The sequence below is a fragment of the Biomphalaria glabrata genome, chromosome 12 (assembly GCF_947242115.1).
Source record: "Biomphalaria glabrata chromosome 12, xgBioGlab47.1, whole genome shotgun sequence".
Lineage (NCBI taxonomy): Eukaryota > Metazoa > Mollusca > Gastropoda > Planorbidae > Biomphalaria > Biomphalaria glabrata.
This window is the reverse complement of record NC_074722.1, coordinates 24,004,779-24,027,325: the sequence shown is the minus strand read 5'-3', so window position 1 is coordinate 24,027,325 and position 22,547 is coordinate 24,004,779. Positions and strand designations below refer to the sequence as shown.

Here is a 22,547-nt window from a genome sequence, read left to right as displayed (position 1 = left end):
GAGCCTTTCGTGTTTGTTACTATTAATAGTGAATAGTTGTTAAAGTGTTATATTTTTATGAAAAAAACTGCTTGCAGAAGTGATTAAAAAATTATTTTTCGCTTTCAGAAAAGAAAACAGTAGCCGTTGCATCAGAACTTTGAATAAAATTCTATTATGTCTGATTTTAACTATCTTTTCTAGTTTACAAGATCTAAACTCCAGTATATCTATGTAAATAAACCTCGTATTCGGTAATAAGGAATAAAGTTATTCTGTGTGACACGTCCGAGAGTTTTCAACAAGTTCCAGTCTTTGTAGTTATGTATCTGGACAACACATGCTAAATCCATCCTTCAAATATATCTAATGTTCATATATTCATTGACAACTTGGTGAATAAAGAAAATATTGGGCATCCTGATATTTAGTGTAGACTTTTTTTTTTATGTAATTTCTCAATCGCTCATTTGAATCGTAGTTTTAAAGTTTTAAAGTAATTGAATACATGAAAACGACAGGGAACACACACACACAATAAACCATCATTTATTTTGTTCAGAAGTGTATATTCTAGACTGAAAACGTTCTCTGTAACCCATCTCAAGACAAGTGTCCGTTTCCGCTACTGCCACGTTGACAGGTTGCTATGGTGATGAGACAAAGTTTGGCTTGTTTGTGCCGGTGCTAAGATTTATCAACAATATTTACATAAACACTGATAGGAGAGTGAACATAAAACTGAACGGTCGAGACTCATAGAAACACAGGTACCCAAACATTTCGTGGTCCAGCGTCTGCCTCTCTCTCTCTCTCTCTCTCTCTCTCTCTCTCTCATGTGTGTAGCCTATGATAAATGATGCTACTTGAGCACCGCAAAAGTCTATGCAGTTAGTTCCTTCATGATGCATCTCTTATGATTACTCTGAGACCACATTAGGACCGCGGACCACAAGTTTATAACCTCTGATGTAAATAGTTTAGAAGAACCGCGTGTCTTCATCTAACACGTTGAATTCCTTACCAGATATCTAGTTGCTTTTTTTTAGCTAAATATAAGTAGTGAAAGATAAGAAATTAAAAGTGTTTTTTTTTCTGATTTAATTAATAATGATTGTAAATCCAGTAAATGGTGCACTAATAGTAACATTGTATAAAAAAGGTCTAATAAGACATTTTTTTGTGTGTGGGACATTAGCAGTTATCAATAGCCCGGTCTGAGTGCAATGTATTTCACTATTATTCGGTTATTAAGAAAAGACATATTATGATTAGAGGTTTAGAAGAAATAAAAAATATTTCAATACGGTACATGTATTCCTCTCAACGTCAGATAGTTTCTATAATTTGAACATTCTGCTTTATTATTTTGTATTCACAAACGACACAATCAACAGGGTTTGATTTATTTCTTGTTCTCATCTTTGTATATTTTTCTCAGCTTTTTCTGAGATGTCTGCACCATCTTATTAGTCTTCAATTTTCTTCAGTAGGTCTACCAAAGAGTTTTTTTCTGGTGTGACCAGATGTAGCAATAGTTAGTTAATACTTACCAGTTTTCTTTCAATTTTATTTTTCTTTACACAAATTCTTTGCTACAAATTTCTCTTGTTCATTCTCATTCGCGGTTCTCCTAGGCAAAATTGTAAAACACCAATTGCTATTTCTCCCTCTTAGTAACCAAGCAATCTTTCCAACTCTCTCTCACTTCTACCTTCCCTCCCTCTCTCACCCTTCCTTCCTCCGTCTATCTCTCCTCCCTCTCTCCCCTTCTCTCTCTCTCTCCTCTCTATCTCCCTCTCTTCCCTCTCTCTTCCTTTAGCTCCCTCTCTGTCTCTATCACTGAATGTGACATGAACAAACACACACATTAATATTTATATTACACACACACACACATACTTGTGTGTGTTTCTGTGCTACATATATATATAGAGAGAGAATTAAATAGATGGGATGTCAAGGCGTTGGACCTTTAGCGATCTCTATAAAGCATCAATATCCGATGTGTGCCTACATGTGAATTATGTTTTATATGTAATGCAAACACCTGAGGTGCACGTCTGCGGACTCACCTTTCCCGCGACCACCCAGCTAGAGGTGTGGAAGGAATATCTGTAACGTTTATCGTCAACTGGTATGAAATCCATCATGACTGCGTAGTCACTGCTGAGGTCAAGGCCGAACAGTCGGACTTGAAATGTTGGGAACATCCGCCTGAAAAGAAATACAAAACAGAAACATGATGTAAATGGCATGGAAGCAGTGGTGAAGTGGTGAAGTGGTGAAGTCACTGGTTCAACTAGCTGAACAAATATGAAGTAGCCGCTCTATTTGCAACACAATAAGATTTATACATTTTTAGCTAATTAGGCGATAATATAGGTCTACTAACTGATATATTGAATGTATGTCTACTAACTGATATATTGAATGTATGTCTACTAACTGATATATTGAATGTATGTCTACTGACTGATATATTGAATGTATGTCTACTAACTGATATATTGAATGTATGTCTACTGACTGATATATTGAATGTATGTCTACTGACTGATATATTGAATGTATGTCTACTGACTGATATATTGAATAATTAAAGAGGAAAACTTTCCGAAACAGAGGAGGATGTGAAGTGTCCCTACACGTAAGGTCTCCATTTATCTGATTTCTCCCTGTGTGTGCTGGATCTCTGCATGTGATGTGTCCCCGTGTATGACTAGTTTATGCATTAGAAGCGTTCCTGTATATGTTGTACTCCTGTATATGTTGTGTCCCTTTATCTAATGTGTCCTTGTGTAAGTTATGGTCCTTGTATTGGATGTTTCCCTGTACGTATATATGTCCTATGTAATGTGTCCCATTATGTGATGTGTCCCATTATGTGATGTGTCCCTGTATGTGATGTACCCTGATTAGATAACAGGAAATGGAATTAGATGAAGGAGGGAAAGTGGTCAGTATTTGGGTGTTCCCAACCAACCTTGAATACCCTTTACAATGAACCACAAGAGTTAGGAAATAGGATCACTAGCAGCTCTTGTAAATGGTACAAACTGTGTTGAAACGTCAGCTATCGCAATCCCTGTATTAATAAGAATTATGAAACATACCTTAGCTACAGAGGCTTAGTGAGCAAAACGTGCGCCCGGAGCAAGAAACTTAATTGGGACCCACTCCATTTTCCATGAACATCACATAGAAATATAGGCTTATAAATAAAACTAAGACTATGACTACGACTGCTTTATTGATTCTTATGTACATGTGTTGTGATTACAAGGATTCTTTTCTCATATACAGACAACACAACAGAAACATACACATAAATAGAACAGACACAACATAAAGAGTTCATTCAGTGACTACACACAGGCATCTTGGTCCTTTCCATGTATTTAGTAATAATATAATACAAATAACCTCAGAATGCATTACCTAATTAAAATATCTACAATAAATATTTTTGGCGCCTTTGTGTGTGGCGCCCCTTCCCCCTGAAGGTGGCGACAGGGCATCGTGCCTCCTTGCCCACCCCTCACTACGCCTCTGCTTCAATATCAGATTGACTTGGTTTTATACCATACAAGCACACATATATTCCTTTTAGCAAGGCGACTTTATGATTTCTTTTCTGAGCGGCCAATGAGGAATAAGGTATTCGGACCCAACAACCGTATTGACAATCTAAAGCATTAACAAGTCGTTTTAGGCATTAAGTGATCTATGCTTAAATCAAACTGACTATGATGTTTTAAAAATACAGGCATGTTCGCTCGCTTGGCTTCCACCAGAAGGTCGCTATCAGACGCTCCAGACAAGTTTGTTCAGAGTCCTGCTGTGTCCCAGCACCACGTGATGTATTGGTCCTTAACAGGACCCAGGCGATATCGTCCTGGTGGTCTGCCGCTCGAGCTGTGGAAGGGGAGACATCGAATCCCTGGATATCTCTAGACTGAATCCATTACTGTCATAATAGGAGTCCTGTATTCAAACGCCTGCCGATGTGTGTGGTTTTTAGTTCATAACAGCTCGTTATAATCTGACGGTATTTAGCATGTAGCTAGACAACAGAGGGTAATCAGTCAGCTCTAAGTCATAAGCTAGTTAGCAAGAAGTAAGTCAGAGGGAGTTACTATACAAATCTTTTGGAGATTCAGTATTCTCAGTCTGAATTTAGGAAAAAGATTTTAGCAAATATTTTCCCGACCATTCCAATAATACAATGGTATTCGTTTGCTAAATAAATTTTTTTATTTAATCTTTTTAAACCTGAGATACCCTGTCAAAAGAATATAAGATGAGAAAGGGTTCAAATTTTTGAACCACTTTACAAAGTCTTATCTTCTTATCTTATACAATACAGACTTAACTTCAGAAAAGAAGATGCATTAAAAAAAAAAGAGTTAAAACTATTATAACATTTTATTTTTCTTATATACTAAATTACGCTTTTAATGTCTCCAAATCGCCTATTGGATCACGTTATGTTTAATTGGGTTTTCAATAATGCTTTTATTTTTTGAGATCTAAATGTGAAAGGAAAAAAACAACTATCTGTTTTTTCTACTTAAGTCACTAAAACATATAAACACATTAAAAAGCACTTATAAATCATGTAAAACAGAGGCGGAGCAAGGCGTAAGCGACATGGGCGACCGCGTGGCTCTAAGGGGTATGCATTGCTGAAAAGCCGCAAACGAAACAAAATACAATAATTATACATATTACACATTGTTCGATTTGCCTAGCCACTAATTGGCCACACATTAGATATAGATCTTCTTTTATCCCATTGTTTTCGCAGGAATTACCTGCGGACTGTGCTGGGGATTTCCCACTCTGTTATTTTATGATTCACAACGAGTTAAGAGCCAATTAAATACGATGATCATGAAACCTTTTAGAGAGACAAAGCTGGGAAGCAAAATTGAGACAGCGAAGGCCGTATTGTATTTAGATGTCGTGAATACAATGAATGTTGAACGTTTTAAAAATCAAACGAAGGAAATAGACATACTCTGTCATTGCCATCCACTATAAAAGAAATGTCTGTTTAGAATGTATCAAATAAGTACATTATGGTGGAGCGGTAAAGCGCTTGTTTTCCGAACAAGGGGTCCCGGGTTCGAATCCTGGTGAAGACTAAGATTTTAATTTCAGGATATTTGGGCGGTTCTGTGTCCACCCAGCTTGTTGGGGAAAAGTAAAGGCGGTTGGCCGTTGTGCTGGCCACATGACACTCTCGTAAACCGTTGGCCACAGAATCAAATGACCTTTACATCATCTGCCCTATAGACCACAAGGTCTGAAATGGAACTTTACTTAACTTTACATGTATGGTATGATATATTATCGCGTGTCAAATAATGTTATTCTTTACAAGTATAAAATCCCAATGTTTATAGAGACTTTGAACTTATTGTGAAACATGACCAGTGTCTCTATAAGCCTGCTCTCGTGATAATGACCCCAGGTCTTCAACTATTTCCTCCCAGTCCCGCATTCAATAAATTTGAAATGTAACAATACACTAGAAGTAGAATTACTTTCTACTCAACACAAGCGTTCCAGACTACTGAACGCTATCAATTAAAATAACGTTATTGTCACTTGTCACTGCTTAGCATCTTGTATTACTTGCTTGCCTGCGTAGCTACTTCACGTTTGTAGAGTTGTATATGGTCTTGGATTAAACTATACGTACATTAACAAGCTATCGGTGATATACCAACAAATTCCAACGTCAGCCGACGTTACTTTTATACAATATATAATGTTAAAATAGAATACTAGCACAGCGAAATCTTAGGATATTATCCTCAAACATTAAAATACTCATAGAATTATATGAAAAATCCTCTTAAAATATATGTCCACTCTCTACTAGGACTTTAGGTTACTGACCCTCTTACATGACTTTAGGTTCACTAACTAAGTCTTCTCATCCAGCTAATATAATAGAATTCTTATGACCTAAATTCTTATGACCTAAGCTCTTATGGCCTAAACTCTCATGACCTAAATTCTCATGACCTAAACTCTCATAACCTAAACGGGACAGTGACATAACTATCGTGTTTTGTTTTCATCCTTCCCCTTTCAAACGTTGCGATCTGTACGTAAAGGTCATCTAGGCAGGGTGTCATGTGGCCGGAATAACGACAAACCGCCTTTACTTTCCCCAACTTAAGTCAGGTACCCATTAGAGTCAGGTTGACTAAGGGGCGCCCTAAAAATCCCGAAATTCAAAATCCCAGTCTACACCGAGATTCGAACCCAGGACACCAGTCTCGGAAGCCAAGCGCTTGACCACTCAGCCACCGCGCCCCTTAATCTTAATTAAACAGCAAAGAAAACTCTAACTTGTTTTAATAGTTTAAACTTTAAATTATGACTAGTACATTGCGGGGTGGTGGTTGTATGGTAAAGCGCTCGGCTTCTGAACCTAGGGTCCCATGTTTGAGTCCTGGTGAAGACTGAAATTTTTAATTTCGGGATCTGTAGGGCGCCTATGATATCTAACATTGGTTGGTGAAAAAGTAAAGGTGGTATGTCGTTGTGCTGGCCACATAACACCCTCGTTAACCATGGGACACAAAAACAGATAACCTATAGTTGCAAGGTCTGAAAGGGGAACTTTAATTTACTTACGATACAGCTCTTTCTCAATCTCTGTCTTACTCTCTATATCTAACTTAAATACCAGACTTGAAATGAATTTTATTCAATGTATTCAATGTGTATATTAAATAGACTGTCGTGACCAAGGCACGAACGACGAACCCTCCGACTCTAGCAGTCCGTTTAGTAGCAGCACGTTCTTTGTTTCACTCTTCATATTTGCCATTGCGCATACAATGCAGTAGTTTAAGTGTGACCAGCCAGCGGTCAGTGCGTGAGTTTCCATCATTACCTTTGACCTCTCCTATTCATTCCGAAGATGATGTTAGCTCATTACGCTCACTTTCTGATGCCACAATTTACAATGTTAGAGAGAGAGAGAGAGACAGAGGGGGAGGAATAAAGAAAAACGGGAGGATGGATGGAGAGGCAACGGAAATCTAAGGTGATCGTATATCATTGTCAATTGCATTGACTTCTAAGATGCTGCGCGAACGATAACTCCCAGCTAGAGCCGACGATCACGTGGAGAGCGTCTTATCTCCTTTTGTTGAATGGAAAGACTTGTCCCCCTTGACACTGCCTATCAGGGGCCAGCAACTCGTTGATGGGCGATTTGCCCAGGTTCTCTGCAGAAATCCTAAAACCTGATACGGACAATTTCCTTTCTTAGTCAATTATAGTTGAACTCCCGAGAACTCGGCCTAGAGAAGGGGAGAGATTATTAATGCGTATTATTTATCTTCGGGGAAATTTATTTTATTCTCCAAACACATTTATTTTACATCAGCTGGTTCCTTTTTTTAAATTTACATTAAAAGAAAAGGAAATAAAATTCAATTTTGAACACGCCAGTATTATATCAGGTAGATCTAATTGGATAGTAGTTTAGTAAATATCTATATACTGTATGTACTACAGTTAACTGTACTTAAGGAAGCAGGGGCGTAGCTAGGAATTTTCCATCGTTTGGGTGCCCGGAGGGCTTGACTTCTTTGGGGGGCCCCTGCATTTTGCGTAATAATAATTTTTTTATGAGAAAAAAATTCCCACCCCCCCTAAAGTGGGGATCCGGAGGCATTTTCCAAATTCTCCCCCCTCCTCCCCCACCCTAGCTACGCCACTGTAAGGAAGGTTCCAACACCATGGTCTAAGGCCAACGTATCTTCAGATTAGTGTTTTTGTGGTAATGATTACTAATTGGAAATCTACGCATTTTCAGAGATGTTGTTTTTCTAATGTATGTAACTTCTTATAAGTACACATTTGATAAAACTCTTACTGTAAATTACTTTACATCGTCACATCTTCGGTGTAATAAATTGAATGTATCCATATCTACATACTATCAATGTTGTTGTGTTCTTATACGCTTATTTTATTAATATCCAGCACATATTTTGGCTAATTATTTTTTTTTACAATTAATTAAATCAACAAAGCGGAAGGTAATAGGTCACACGTTTAATTATTGGGTTAGAACAAGTAGTTAAGAATCACGTTGGTCTGGTTGGGTTGTATGAGCTAACAGGCGGCGCGATGATCCCCATTTCAAATCCTGCCACCTGCCATCACCTGCTGCAGGAGGTTTGGACCTGGACCTAATAACCTTCATTAGAGAAGAAACGTCCGAAACATAGAAAATAAAACGTCATAAAGGGATTAGCATTTAACAAACGGAAAGTTTCTGGTCCAATGATCTAACGTGAAATACTTTGTATTCCAGTCAGCTGCTTCAATTCAACATGTCTCATTATATTGCTTAGATTCGTTTACAGTTTTTTTAAATGTATCTAATCTTTTAAAAAAACTTTATTATATTTACATATCTCTAATATCATAAATAAGTAAATATAAAGTCATCGATTATTAATTGTTTGATAATGCAACACACACCAAGCCTAAAGAAATGCATTCCACTCTTATTGGATTCAAATTTAAACTTTAAATATTTCCCCTTCGCTGGTGTAAAGGCTAAACTTAGTAAATGCAGGACATCAGTCAATGACGTAGAACGTCACGTGATTAATTATTGATATAACAATTTACATATATAAATCTTGAAAGATATGATGAAGATCAAAAAATAAATAAACAGCTAAGGAAAGTTAAATCAGTGACAAACAATTTTTTTTGGTTTGGTTTGCTAGTGAAAAGATTCTTTTGAATGTATTTTCTAAAATTACTTTAAAATTAGTAATTAAATTCTTAATGCATACTGTTGAAAAATATTATGAACAGAATAGAATATACACATAAATTATAGATGGATAGATAGATTGATAAATAGATAGATAGATAGATAGATAGATAAATAGATAGATAGAGTGTTCCTTTCACTTTATCATAGTCTCCTCATATTTCTATTATAATATAATTCCCCCAGTTTCAGACAAGTCATTTTAAAAGAAAATTGTCTATTCCATTTTAATCTATGTCATATTTTTAACTCCACTCTTCTGCGAAGTCAGTTAAAGAGGTGTGGCCAGAGAGAAGTCAAAAAAACAAAGGAAGAATAGATTGCCCCTGATAGCGTGCTCGACGTCTAAAATGAACGGACAACCTGGCACGATTTTTCTTCTTTCTGCCAGAGAATTTGAAATCTCATTTCTCATGAAAATTTAAGAGCAGAAAAAAAAATCCTAAAATTACCAATTTCACTATATGTATATGAAGAGATCTGTGTGCAAGCCATCTCTTTCTTGATATTGCAAAAATTCTATAATAATTTTACATTATTTTCATTTAAAAAAAACAACTTTTTTTTATCCAACTTTATATAACAATAGTGTCTACAGATGAAATCTAGTTCACCCAGGGCTAAGCACGAAGGATTCTGCTCAGAGAGAAAACTGGCAAGATTGGAAAATATATTTGTATCATTTGGTGGATGAAATAGGTCGTATGACGATAACCTGAAATTTTCTGACGTCGCACTACGAGTGTACGATTTCCCGGTTACGGAAAAATATAAGTAGAATTCCACTTTCAGACCTTTGCGATCTATAAGGCAAATGATGTTAGGGTAACGTGTTTCTTTGGTTTGGTTAATCCACAAATATGTTGTGTACATGGACTTTGGGATGGACCTTGTATTGTTTAGAGTACAGTGGCCCAGCTATGGTGGGGGTGGGGTTAGGATTAGGGCGACTGTTTTCTAGAGTACAGTGGCCCAGCTATGGTGGGGGTGGGGTTAGGATTAGGGCGACTGTTTACTAGAGTACAGTGGCCCAGCTATGGTGGGGGCGGGGTTAGGATTAGGGCGACTGTTTTCTAGAGTACAGTGGCCCAGCTATGGTGGGGGCGGGGTTAGGATTACGGCGACTGTTTTCTAGAGTACAGTGGCCCAGCTATGGTGGGGGCGGGGTTAGGATTAGGGCGACTGTTTTCTAGAGTACAGTGGCCCAGCTATGGTGGGGGTGGGGTTAGGATTAGGGCGACTGTTTCTAGAGTACAGTGGCCCAGCTATGGTGGGGGTGGGGTTAGGATTAGGGCGACTGTTTTCTAGAGTACAGTGGCCCAGCTATGGTGGGGGCGGGGTTAGGATTAGGGCGACTGTTTTCTAGAGTACAGTGGCCCAGCTATGGTGGGGGTGGGGTTAGGATTAGGGCGACTGTTTTCTAGAGTACAGTGGCCCAGCTATGGTGGGGGTGGGGTTAGGATTAGGGCGACTGTTTTCTAGAGTACAGTGGCCCAGCTATGGTGGGGGTGGGGTTAGGATTAGGGCGACTGTTTACTAGAGTACAGTGGCCCAGCTATGGTGGGGGCGGGGTTAGGATTAGGGCGACTGTTTTCTAGAGTACAGTGGCCCAGCTATGGTGGGGGCGGGGTTAGGATTAGGGCGACTGTTTTCTAGAGTACAGTGGCCCAGCTATGGTGGGGGTGGGGTTAGGATTAGGGCGACTGTTTCTAGAGTACAGTGGCCCAGCTATGGTGGGGGTGGGGTTAGGATTAGGGCGACTGTTTTCTAGAGTACAGTGGCCCAGCTATGGTGGGGGCGGGGTTAGGATTAGGGCGACTGTTTTCTAGAGTACAGTGGCCCAGCTATGGTGGGGGTGGGGTTAGGATTAGGGCGACTGTTTTCTAGAGTACAGTGGCCCAGCTATGGTGGGGGTGGGGTTAGGATTAGGGCGACTGTTTTCTAGAGTACAGTGGCCCAGCTATGGTGGGGGTGGGGTTAGGATTAGGGCGACTGTTTACAAGAGTACAGTGGCCCAGCTATGGTTGGGGTGGGGTTAGGATTAGGGCGACTGTTTATTAGAGTACAGTGGCCCAGCTATGGTTGGTGTGGGAATTCCAAAGTTGAAAATCCTCCCATGCCCCCATTTGAGGGGTCCCCAAAATGAGTATCCGAAATCTGTTTTTACATTTAATATTATCTCATGTCATGATGTCGAACGTCAAAATGCAGGGGCCCCTAAAGAGTTCAAGCCCCCCCCCCCTCAGGCCCCCAAATCTCTAGCTGCGCCACTGCTAGAGTATCTTGTCACCATCCAAAAGTCGTATAGCCTTGTACAATCTGACAAAACAAACAACTCCGTCACTTCAATCTCAGGCATACAATCCTCAGTAAAAATATCTTCTCCCCTCCATTGAAATACAATAAAGAAATAATTCTACAAATAACAAAAACCTTGCCTGAAGATAGTCAAATTTCAATTTACCATACTAATCTGACCTATTGTAAGACAAATTTACTCATGTATAATAAAGACAATTATTATTATTATTATTATTATTTTACTTTTGAAATAATTACAAATCTAGAATAAACGGAAATTCACTAGCATTTAAGTTATAAATGTCAAAAACTTCTATCGGACATATTCCTGCAAAGATCAGAACTTATTTTAGCAAATGGCGCCATCTTCTGCTCGCTGTTTTAGCCAGCATGTAGACATCTTCATGCTATTTATGATAGAACTGATTTTTTTTTTTTTCGAACAGAAAAACTGTACCTGTACTTTTTATATTATGCTCCATGCTTACTACAAACCTTCAATTATTGTAATATTTAAAAAAAAATATATATTATTTAATCGGGTGTTCCGATCTGAGCGCGAACCAAGGGGACGCAACTTGCGACGCCTTGCCCCCGACGTCTGCAAAAATCTTCGGAAGTTATCTTCCGACGTAAGCAATTCAGTAAGCAGCGGGTTGTTGGCGCGAACTGAGTGGCCGACGTAGCGGAGAGATACATTCCTGGCCGGAGAAAGGAAATACGACAAAAAACAATTATACGATAACAGAAATTGTAGCGAAGGTGGCCGAGTAGCACGAGCCTCGGGAAGTCTTGATGTGATTGGAAGTGACCGGTTAAAAACAAAGCATTATTGCTTTAATAAGCACCCAATACTCCTTAAAGAATTTTAGCTTTGTTACTCCACAGATTCATAGCACACGTAGAGCCATAGAGTGAATGTGTATGTGTTACAAAGTTGTAATATGATGGTTTGGCAGGGCCGGCCTTAGGCAACTGTAACTTTAGCGGCCGCAGTGGGTCCCGCACTTAGATAGGCCCCGCGCTAATTCTAGTTGTAAATTATTAAATTAAACCACTCAGAATTTTCGCGGTCTCCCGATTTCCCAGGAGTCATGAGATCATGGAAATCCAGAAGTTGCAAAATATTTTTAAAAAATTCACTGAATTATATAAATATAGATCTAAACCATATCTAAACCTATCTCGATCTCTTGAAAAAAATAAAAGATATATATTATTTTTAATGTGCATACCTGGTTCTAGAGAACTAACTCATAATTATATTTAAAAATCTAGATCTATTTTGAAATAAATCTAAATCTAGACAGATTTGATCTAGTATTTGCTCTCATTATCTTTATTCCTAACCAGGCTGGGCCCCGCGCAATCCATTTCGCATAGGGCCCTGTCAGGTTTGGCCTAAAAAGATGATCATGGGGAATGTTTGAGAATGAACTCACTCAATTTTGGATGAGTTTGTAGTTTGTGATACATTTGGCAGAGATCTGCATAGTTCCTAGATCACAATCCTTTCTCTACCATCAGCTGATTCACAGTTATAAATTCATTATAGCATTGTCTCACGTAATTATTAGGCTGTTGAGAGAGAGAGAGAGAGAGAGAGAGAGAGAGAAAATCGAGAGAGAAAGAACGGGAGAGCGATAGAGAGAGAGAAAAGAGAGAAAGATAAATAAAGAGAGAGAGAGAAAGAGGAAGAAAGATCGAAAGAGAGAGAGAGACAGAGAAATAGAGAAAGATCGAGAGAAACAGAAAGAGAGAAAGAAAGAGAGAGTGAAGGAAGAGGAAAATAGACAAAACTGTGTGTTTGTGTGTGTGTTTGAGAGAGAGATTGGTAGAGAGTGAGAAGTAGAGAAAGGAATCTTTATTTTGACCGAGCTTCTATCCAGTCACTCCGTCAGTCTGATCAAAATCTTATACTCGTTAGTTCTCCCCCTTTCCGTGCTCGGGTCAAGTTGAAACTTTGCACAATTATTTAATGTTGATGACAACACATGAATCAATCAAAAATATTAAACAATTATTGAATCAATTAGTCTTAATCAGTTATTTTTGTTTTATTTGGAAAAGGTGTTAAATCGGCGACTGGCTACCCCTGACAATAAACACAATAATGTAGAGAATTAAAATGTTCAACTAACAATAAACCACTAAAAACTTCTATTTTTATAAGTATTTGTATAGCCCAGGGGCACAACACGTTGGCCCTCATTATGGCGTTTCGAGTAGGAATTAGAACAAAAACATAATAGCTTTTGTAAATGCAGCAAGAAAACCTTCCCCCAGATGATTGATCACATGACTGATAATAGATGCCATTTCATTCAATATAAGTTTTTTTGTAAAGTATTGGTTTATATTTAACTAATATTATGTTATACTTTCATTAGTGCTCGTTTGAACCTGATCAAATGTAGCCCCTTGTTTTTTTTCCCATTCCCATTCCTTCGTTTGACTTGGTCACTTATAAGTAGCCTACTGACCTACACTTTTAAGTACATTAAATTCCGTGTCGTCCTCACCCCCCCCCCCCCTAACTTAACTCTTAATCTATCTCAACGTCTTCCAGCGTACTGCCCGGCCCAGTCAAGAGGAATCTGTTTTCCGAAACTTCCAATTACACTTGTAAACAAATTCACTCTTGTGTTTAGATTTGTGGGAGTTCTGCCCCTTGACTTGAGCTCTTCAGTCTGTATACTCGTGAGTAGTTGCCCCTGCACCTTAGATCCCCCTCTCCTCTTCCTTTCTTTCTCTTCAAACAAAATTGTGAACTCGTGGAGAACGTAGTGTCCAGACTTCAAGCTCATTCATTCAACTGGGCACATTTCTTTCGCTGTCTGAATTACAACTTATAGTGTCCAATGCTTAACCATATTGATCTATGTCTCAATTACAATGTATATGACTCCAGACTCCAATGTTTAACCATATAAACCTATGCCTGAATTAATTTATAGCAGAATCTGATAATTGCCATCCTAAGTGACCAAGTTGGGAAGGCCATGGATAGAGTGAAATTCTGTGAGAATTATTCTCGTGTTTAAGTTTATAATGAAAGATTTATAGGCTGTGGGTTCAAATTAAATGGATCAATGAAAACTGTTCAGCTCTGTTCTCTCGATAAATTAGCCAGGCCAGTACTAAGATCTGTCTGCAGTATCTATCTAGATCAGTACTTTTTTTTATAAAACGTCTTTATGTGCTTAGCGTACGTATATTTTATGCCAGTGATGCCCAACCTAGGTCGGCCCGCGGGCCATTTTAATTTCTGATACTCATGTCGCGGGCCATATCAACGAAAAGAAAAAACAACATAAATTGACAAATTTTTGGAGAACTCGTGTTGCAATCCGCTGTGACCTTTAACCAGACTTTTTTTTCACTTTTCTTCGAAGTTTTAGATTCAAGGCCTACTTTTTGTTTTCTCCCATTTCATTAACGCACACACACAAACACACACACACACACATATGGTACAGTTCCACTGGAGTTGATACCTAAAAACGATCCAAAAGTCAGCAGGAAATGATGCCTCGTGAGGCATACACAAGATGCCAAGGACAGGATTAGCTCAAGACGCAGCGGACATTTTAAAGAATTAAAAATAATAGAAGATTCATTTCAACGGAAAATTAAAACAAAGTTGTTTTTTTCTTACAAGAACAAAACAAACAAATATGAATATTAGAATAGCAAAGAATGGAAACAGTGGAAAAATAGTGAGATGTGGTTTTCTACATTTTTGTTCGATGTTTGGGCGGCCGGATAACACCAGCCGGATCTGGCCCGCGGGTCGTATTTTGAGCATCACTGCTTTATGCTATAGCACCATTACTGTGTTCTGGTCCAGATTCTTTTGTGGACATGGGGTGGGGGGGGGGGGGGGAGATCGTAGTGCGCACTGCCATTAAGTGCTCAGAAAACTTAAGTCAAATCTCAATTTTTAAAAAATTCCTTGTATACATTGGTATTCAAACTCGACCCTCGTTGAAAATCACACTTAACCTTTTTAGTACAAGTGAAAAAATATTTCAATAATATTTCCACAAATGTTTGCAACACGTCAATTTACAAAATTTTCTTTTAACAGCTCAATGTTTTTGAAATCATAATTTTAACATTCATTTAAAGAAATGTCTTGTAACAAGATCTATGAAATTTGTTTTAAGACATGACAATTTGTACCATGGTTTTTATTTTGATCTTAGATAGATAGATCGGGAATGAGAATATGGGTTTATGTTCACAAAACTAGGATCTAATTAAAGTTGGCCATTTTTTGTGCATACAAAACCAGTGCTCGTTCTTAACTATCAGAAGTCCGAGTTCCCAGAAAATTTGCACTCTCAGACTGAACATTTGTTGCCAATCCGCCTATGCCTAGTTGAACATTTCCAGCTTGCGCTCCCCCCACAGAGGGCCAGGGTATAGAAACCATCTGTTCAGTTCATTGTGTCTTTTATCTTAAACACTTTCTCCGTCTCACTAACGCAACTGTACCTCACGAAACATTTCCCTGTCGTTTGGTTCTTCTGTCTAAAACTGACCTTAACAAAACAAAAAGAGAGACCTCTCCTCGTTTTCACGATTGTTGATTAGAACATTTCTGGGTGGAACTACCAGAGACATGAACTCACTAGCAATTAATTATTAAAAATTATTTATGGCTTTAAAAAGTCAAGAGTAGGCAGGGCCGGATTTAAGGGATGGGGGGGGGGGGGCTACAGCGTAAAAAAAGGGGGGGGGGTCCACAAGAAAGGTCCCACCACATTTTTACCAAAAATACATTCAATCTTACAGTTGGCAACACTGTCGTGGTTCAAAAGTGTGTGCTCTTATTCTTGTAATATACTTCAGATAAACCTAATACATTGGGTAAACCCTAAAAGTTTATATTTCTTAAAACTAAAATATGCATGTTACATTATTTTATTGTTGTAAAGGAAGGAAAAATAAATTGAATTTACAAGAACTTTTTTTTTGTAATATCGCAAGCTTTTAGATATTAGTATATTTTGTTTTTCATTAATAAGTGCATTTTTATTAAAGCTTTCAAAAAAAGTGTAGGGGCCTCTACATACTAAAATCCGGCCCTGAGATTGGTAAACCTAAAAGGAAAATCATGTACATTTCATAAAAATAAAAATAAATAAAAAAAACCCACAACAATATAGATTTACAACAGTAATCGCATTTACACTGAAAGTAAAAGAGAAAATGTCCAAGGATCATGTAGGCCTGATCAGAGACTTCTAAGAGCAACTGCTATTTGAAAGAGGAGGCACAAGTTTAGAATTACGTGAGGAGAATGCCATCACAGGTAAGGGCAAAAACTTTCCAATTCTTACAGTAACCAGCGTCCCAGGCGGCCCTCAGGAAGTTCCAAATATTTAGACTTTGCCGGCCGTAGCGTTCTGTGCTAAGTGATTATCTCCATTGATAATTCTAATAGTATCCAAGTGAGAAACTTGAAGTTAGACTGTGGAAGGAGAGACGTCGTTAGGCTGTAGGCAATATACTCTGTCTGTCTGTCTGTCTGTCTCTGTCTGTTTGTCTGTCTGTCTGTCTGTCTGTCTGTCTGTCTGTCTGTCTGTCTGTCTGTCTGTCTGTCTGTCTATCTATCTATCTATCTATCTATCTATCTATCTGTCTGTCTGTCTGTCTGTCTGTCTGTCTGTCTATCTATCTATCTATCTATCTGTCTGTCTGTCTGTCTGTCTGTCTGTCTTATCCATCCATCCATCGTATTAACTCTATCTATCTATCTGTCTATCTATCTATCTGTCTATCTGTCTGTCTGTCTATCTATCTATCTATCTATCTATCTATCTATCTATCTATCTATCTATCTATCTGTCTGTCTGTCTGTCTATCTGTCTATCTATCTATATATGTCTGTCTTATTATCTTATTATCTCCACTTTCAATGTTTTGACGAACTTAAACTTTACAAGTTATAGATCACATGAAATGTGTTGGTGACACAGAGAGGTAGTTAAAGAACGATCAGATTGAGTCAGAACTAGCCACTATTTTGATTGTGTACTTTATTCTTTATGTTTCTATCTGTAACGCTGGTAGCTACTAAATCTGTCAGCTCTTCATTTTTCAATGTCTGCCATTCAAGTGTTCCTTCAGTTACTTTTCCCAGTCCTTGTACTTCCAGAATAGAGGAAACAAAGGACCATTGCTCAAACTTTATAACTTCATTATACCCACTTATAACTTATATTACCTTAATCAATGTTTCACAACATCGGGTCTTATTCAGGCCCAGATGTACGAAAATTTTTTTTTCGGTAACCCATTGAATGAGCCACTGAAAAACTTTACAACGGAGTTTCAGTATTAATCCTCTCCCACGCCCCTCAACCCCCCCCCCCCACTATAATCTATAGTTTATAATGTGTGATGAGGTTGAGGTGTACATCTCTGTTGTATGGCAATTCTGTTGCAGCAACAAGCAATGGTCGCTGTTTTTACAAAGGGATGGGGAATGCCCGTAATGTTTGTCCTCGCCTCCTGTGTTGGCTAATGTTTTTACAGACACACAGCACCATACTCTAACTAGGTCGAGGGAGAGGGAGGGCAGGGCTGACCTTACGAATTGGGGGCCAAATTTAATGGACGCTTTTGAGGCCACTCTTCTAATTTTTTTTTAAAGAATATCAACTCTTACTATTAATTCGATCATTAGACCAACATGTATTATACAACATGCATATGAACTAATTTAAACGCAATAGGCGGTTTATTAAAGCTAGGTCAATCGCACGATGCACTAAATATGTTAACACTTTGAGTTCTACATCTTGGCCTGTGACAAGAGACGTGACTAATAACGATATGCCTATTAGGGGCCCAAATTGGATCAGATGGTGAAATAAGCCTAAGGCCGACCCTGGGAAGAAGGGGGGGGTCAAGGGTGGTCGCATAGACAAGAAACTAAACTTTATTTGCATCAAGCAACACACACCCTGACCTTATTGGCCTATATAGCGAACATTTCGGGCTACCATTTGATACTGATCTAAACATTCAGATGACATTTTTGTAACTGGTCTGGACGTTTTCGTTCCACTGTTGTGTTTAGTGTGTCCTGCACAAATTGTAAGAGACACATTTCCATATGGATAATAAAGATGATTATTAGTCTATTATTCTATCGTTCCTCTTTAGCCTATGACAAGATTATGATTTCAAAAGGCAGAAAGACGCTCCTATCCTCTTAAGTCTATGACAAGATTATGATTTCAAAAGGCAAAAAGACGCTTGTCTATCCTCTTAAGTCTATGACAAGATTATGATTTCAAAAGGCAAAAAGACGCTCCTATCCTCTTTGGTCTATGACAAGATTATGATTTCAAAAGGCAGAAAGACGCTCCTATCCTCTTTAGCCTATGACAAGATTATGATTTCAAAAGGCAAAAAGACGCTTGTCTATCCTCTTAAGTCTATGACAAGATTATGATTTCAAAAGGCAAAAAGACGCTTGTCTATCCTCTTAAGTCTATGATAAGATTATGATTTCAAAAGGCAAAAAGACGCTTGTCTATCCTCTTAAGTCTATGACAAGATTATGATTTCAAAAGGCAAAAAGACGCTTGTCTATCCTCTTAAGTCTATGATAAGATTATGATTTCAAAAGGCAGAAAGACGCTTGTCTATGTCTTATGTTGTTTTTTCCTCTACCCAACGTCCAACATCTTTAACCCAAACTTCCCTCAGAAATTTACAGTTTGCAAAGGTATTAACAAGTTTTCGTAAGCTTGGACAAAAGAAAGAGAATGTATCAAAAGACCATTTCACAACTAGTCTATCAAAAAGATATCAAGTCAGGAGAGGGAAAGCGTAAGCAGCGACTAAAACAGAAATGTATTTGACATTATGAAAGATTGATCATCCTAGGGGGGCAGCACATCGCAGCTCATAACAGTTTATCCAAATACCATAAACCTCACAGGGGACATCACTCGCAACATGAAATTCTCGACATAGTTAAAAAGAAAGAGAAAGATGCTATTGCTATAAAGACTAGGTATTTTTTAGGGTTGGGGGGGGGGGGAGGCAAAACGAAAAAAAAAAAAAGCAACAAGTCGAAAGCATGACTCCTCGAAGTTTTGACGTCACGGAACGAGTCAGTTTCGTCTCGCGGTCGGCACCAGCCGTAAATTTGGCTATCATAGACGCATCAGTTCCGAGTCATTGCTAAGGCAGCCAGGCAGTGCCGGGGGCGCTAGAAAAACATTGTGTTTACATTGAGACAACATTGGCTGGTGGGGGGTGTCAGAGGGCGTGGGAGGTAGCATAATCTGTCAGACCAGTCAGTACAAAATGTATAGACAGCAACAATGCATTATGCTTTTTTATTTTATTTTTTTTTACAGTAAATTTCATAATTAATAAATTAGAGCTTGGCTTCCGAGCCTGGGGTCCTTGGGTCGAATCTTGGTGATGATTGGGCCTTTTGACTTTTTGAATTTTAGGGGGGCTCCTCTTAGTCCATCCAACTTTAATAAGTACCTGACTTAAGTTTGGGAAATAAGCATAGGCGGTTGGTCGTTGTGCTGGCCACATGGCCTCCTTGTTAACCGTTGGCTAAACCATCTCCTGAAATATAGCCAGAAAATCTTGTTACTTGTTGTTCAATGAAGCCAAGTAAGACCAAATGTCAAAAGTTTGGGTTTGCATCCGAAGGCGATTGTTTTGTTTTTGTTTTGTGTTTTATGTTTTAAGGATTGGGTAAGGAAGACCTACTTGGGGGGGGGGGGGTGATACGCCACTGTAGAGAGAGCTGAACGTAATTAGAAGTGACCAACGGAGATCTCCAGCCCTTCGGTCCATTCGGTGCATTTGATTGGTATCACGTGATTTGGTCCGCAGGTGCATTCGTTGGAACTAAATCCACCATTACCTTCTCTTGTCTTCTCCTGGAGCTCCCGACTGGGTCAGTGACGTCTCAGAGTAGATAACCAGGTGTTAGGCAAGATTGGAAACAATTAAAAAACAATATACTGATAGAGAGTTTGTGCAAAAATAAAAGTAAAAGAGAGAGACAGAGACAGAGAGAGAACGAGAGAATCAACTTACAAACAAGGTGGCGATTCTAAAGTAAGACAACCAAAAGTCACATTGGAGCGAATGTAAGTTTGTTTCAATGAAGTACGTGTGGATAGAACCTTAAAGCCATTTTCCTACCTCCTACTTATTGTCTGTTCATCCTATGATATCTTGTAGGGAATACACTTTTTTTTAGGTTATTGTTTATAGGGCGTGAAAACACATATTAGATAAAAGGCTACTTACTTTTGCCATAAACATTGATACTGACCAGTGGGAAAACATAGCCCTGGACCGCACTAGTTGGAGAGAGACGGTGACCAAGAAAGCTATGGACAGTGAAAAAACATGGCCTCAGCTCTGGAAGAAAAGCGTGCCACACGAAACATATGGCCGGCTCCTCTACCACCAAAGTGATAGCCACTATAACCTTCGATGTCTGTGAACGGGAAGGTCTCTCCAAAATAGGGCACCACAGTCACATGTGTTAGAGATCAACCATAGTCGTTCTACGGCTGAAGGAAGCCAACCCACTCAAAGTAGCATAATATTTAATAGGTAAAAAAAAACTAGTATGGTTGAAGTAACCATTGTAATAGATGCTTAGTGTATGAGCTTTTTTCTTATTGCCTACCCTATCTTCCGCAATGAGGATGCTAATTTTATATATTCTATTTAAAGAGGATTTAATTGTGCTTTATATTTATTGTATTATAGATTTCATTTAATACAATGTTAAGGGTTTTGAATTCATGGACATTTTCGGTTTGGAGGTCATGGACATTTTCGGCTTGAAGGTCATAGTCATTTTCGGCTTGGAGGTCACGGACATACAGATCAAAGGCCGCTTCATACCCAAATCTTCGAGTGGTCGAGTGTAATGGAACCCACTCTTTCTAGGACTTAATTATGTACTGTGGTCAGACGTTTCAAGGCACAGCATCCCTTCTCATTTCTTATTTCATGTGCTAGGACACATTCTTACAAGTGCTCTTATTTCCCTAGTGCCGTTAGAGCTTAGCTGCCATAAAAAGGATTGCCTGAATCAGCCAGGCAATCCAACGATTTACCATTGATTAACATGCATGACTAGATGACACATGAAAGTGGGAAGTAATTTTCTCTTTTGAAGTAACGTCGTCTGTGATTTATAAGATATTAGTAGGCGTAGTTTGGACATCACTGCTTTTAACCGTTGGACAGTTGGACCTAAATACAGTATTAGGGAATCATTGGGACATTGCTTGTCATTAATGAATGCAAAGTTTGTATGGACAGGATACACTTGATATAAATTGTTTGATTCAAATAATGTAAGAGTTTGTCTTTAAGAATAAAGTGAAACGAAAGGCCAGAAGTTGACTAGCTGGTCAAGTTAGAGAAGAGAGTGAGAACCTAAAAGTAGCAAGAAAGAGAGAACAATAAGAGAGAGAGAGAGAGAGAGAGAGAGAGAGAGAGAGAGACGATGACTGAAGACAAATAAGAGGAGGGGGTAACATGTTTTGGGTTTAGTTTCCAGCTATCAGTAAATTAATGAAATTAGGGCACTCGCTGCTGGTCTCCTGACACCTGGTGAATGAGGCGCCACACTCCTGCCCCCTAACAGACACATAGACTCTGCTGGTATCCTCCTGACCAGCGGTCAGATATTGAGCTAATATCACTCAGGATGTGTTCACGAGCAATTTATAAACTTGACTCCCCCTTATTTCACGCGCTTATTTCTCCCTCCACCTTTCCGCTTCCTCTCCCCTCCCCCCTTCCTCAATGTACCATGTTGACGCCACCTCCATTCTGAGATCGTTAGGGGAATCTCTCGCCCCATTTCACAAATGCATTTTTTTGTTTGCATGTGTGTTTGTTTGGTGGTGAATACACTCCGTAACACCAACATTGATGAATGGTAAGCAGTGCAGGATATGAAGAGCGGGGGGCGGGAGGAGGGCCCAACAGTCAGAACGTGAGATGGGGAGGGGGGGTCCATGGGGAGAGACGTCTGACGTTGATAAAGTGATTCGGATACAGTAAATAGGGTAAGAGAAAAAAAAAACTGGGGGGGGGGGGGGGGAGAGAAAATTGAGAGCAAAGAGAAAGAGAGAAAAAAAAAGGGGGCGAACTAGAAGAGCATATAGAGGAGGTAGAAAGTGAGAGTAGAGAAAGAAAATTAGAGAGGGTAAGAGAGAGAGATAGAAAGAGAAAGGAGAAGGGAGTTAACTAGAAAGGCACTAAATAGAGTAATAGAGAAAGAGAGAGAGAGAGAGAGAGAGAGAGAGAGAGAGAGAGTACGAAATGAATAGGATAGGCGATGTCTGAATGACGTAAAAGAATGGAGTTGGGGAAGGGGGGAGACAATGAGCTTGAGGAAAGAGGGTTTCATAGA

General features: G+C 38.9%; 1 protein-coding gene across 1 annotated transcript in view; it reads right to left on the bottom strand.

Moving 5' to 3' along the window:
- Window positions 1-22,547, bottom strand: part of LOC106061349 (T-box transcription factor TBX10-like) — a 48,420-nt gene that overhangs the window by 12,529 nt on the left and 13,344 nt on the right. Inside the window, exon 3 of the mRNA XM_056006846.1 lies at window positions 2,055-2,196. Within this exon, the coding sequence (XP_055862821.1) occupies window positions 2,055-2,196 (142 nt within the window). The remainder of the gene's footprint in view (window positions 1-2,054; window positions 2,197-22,547) is intronic.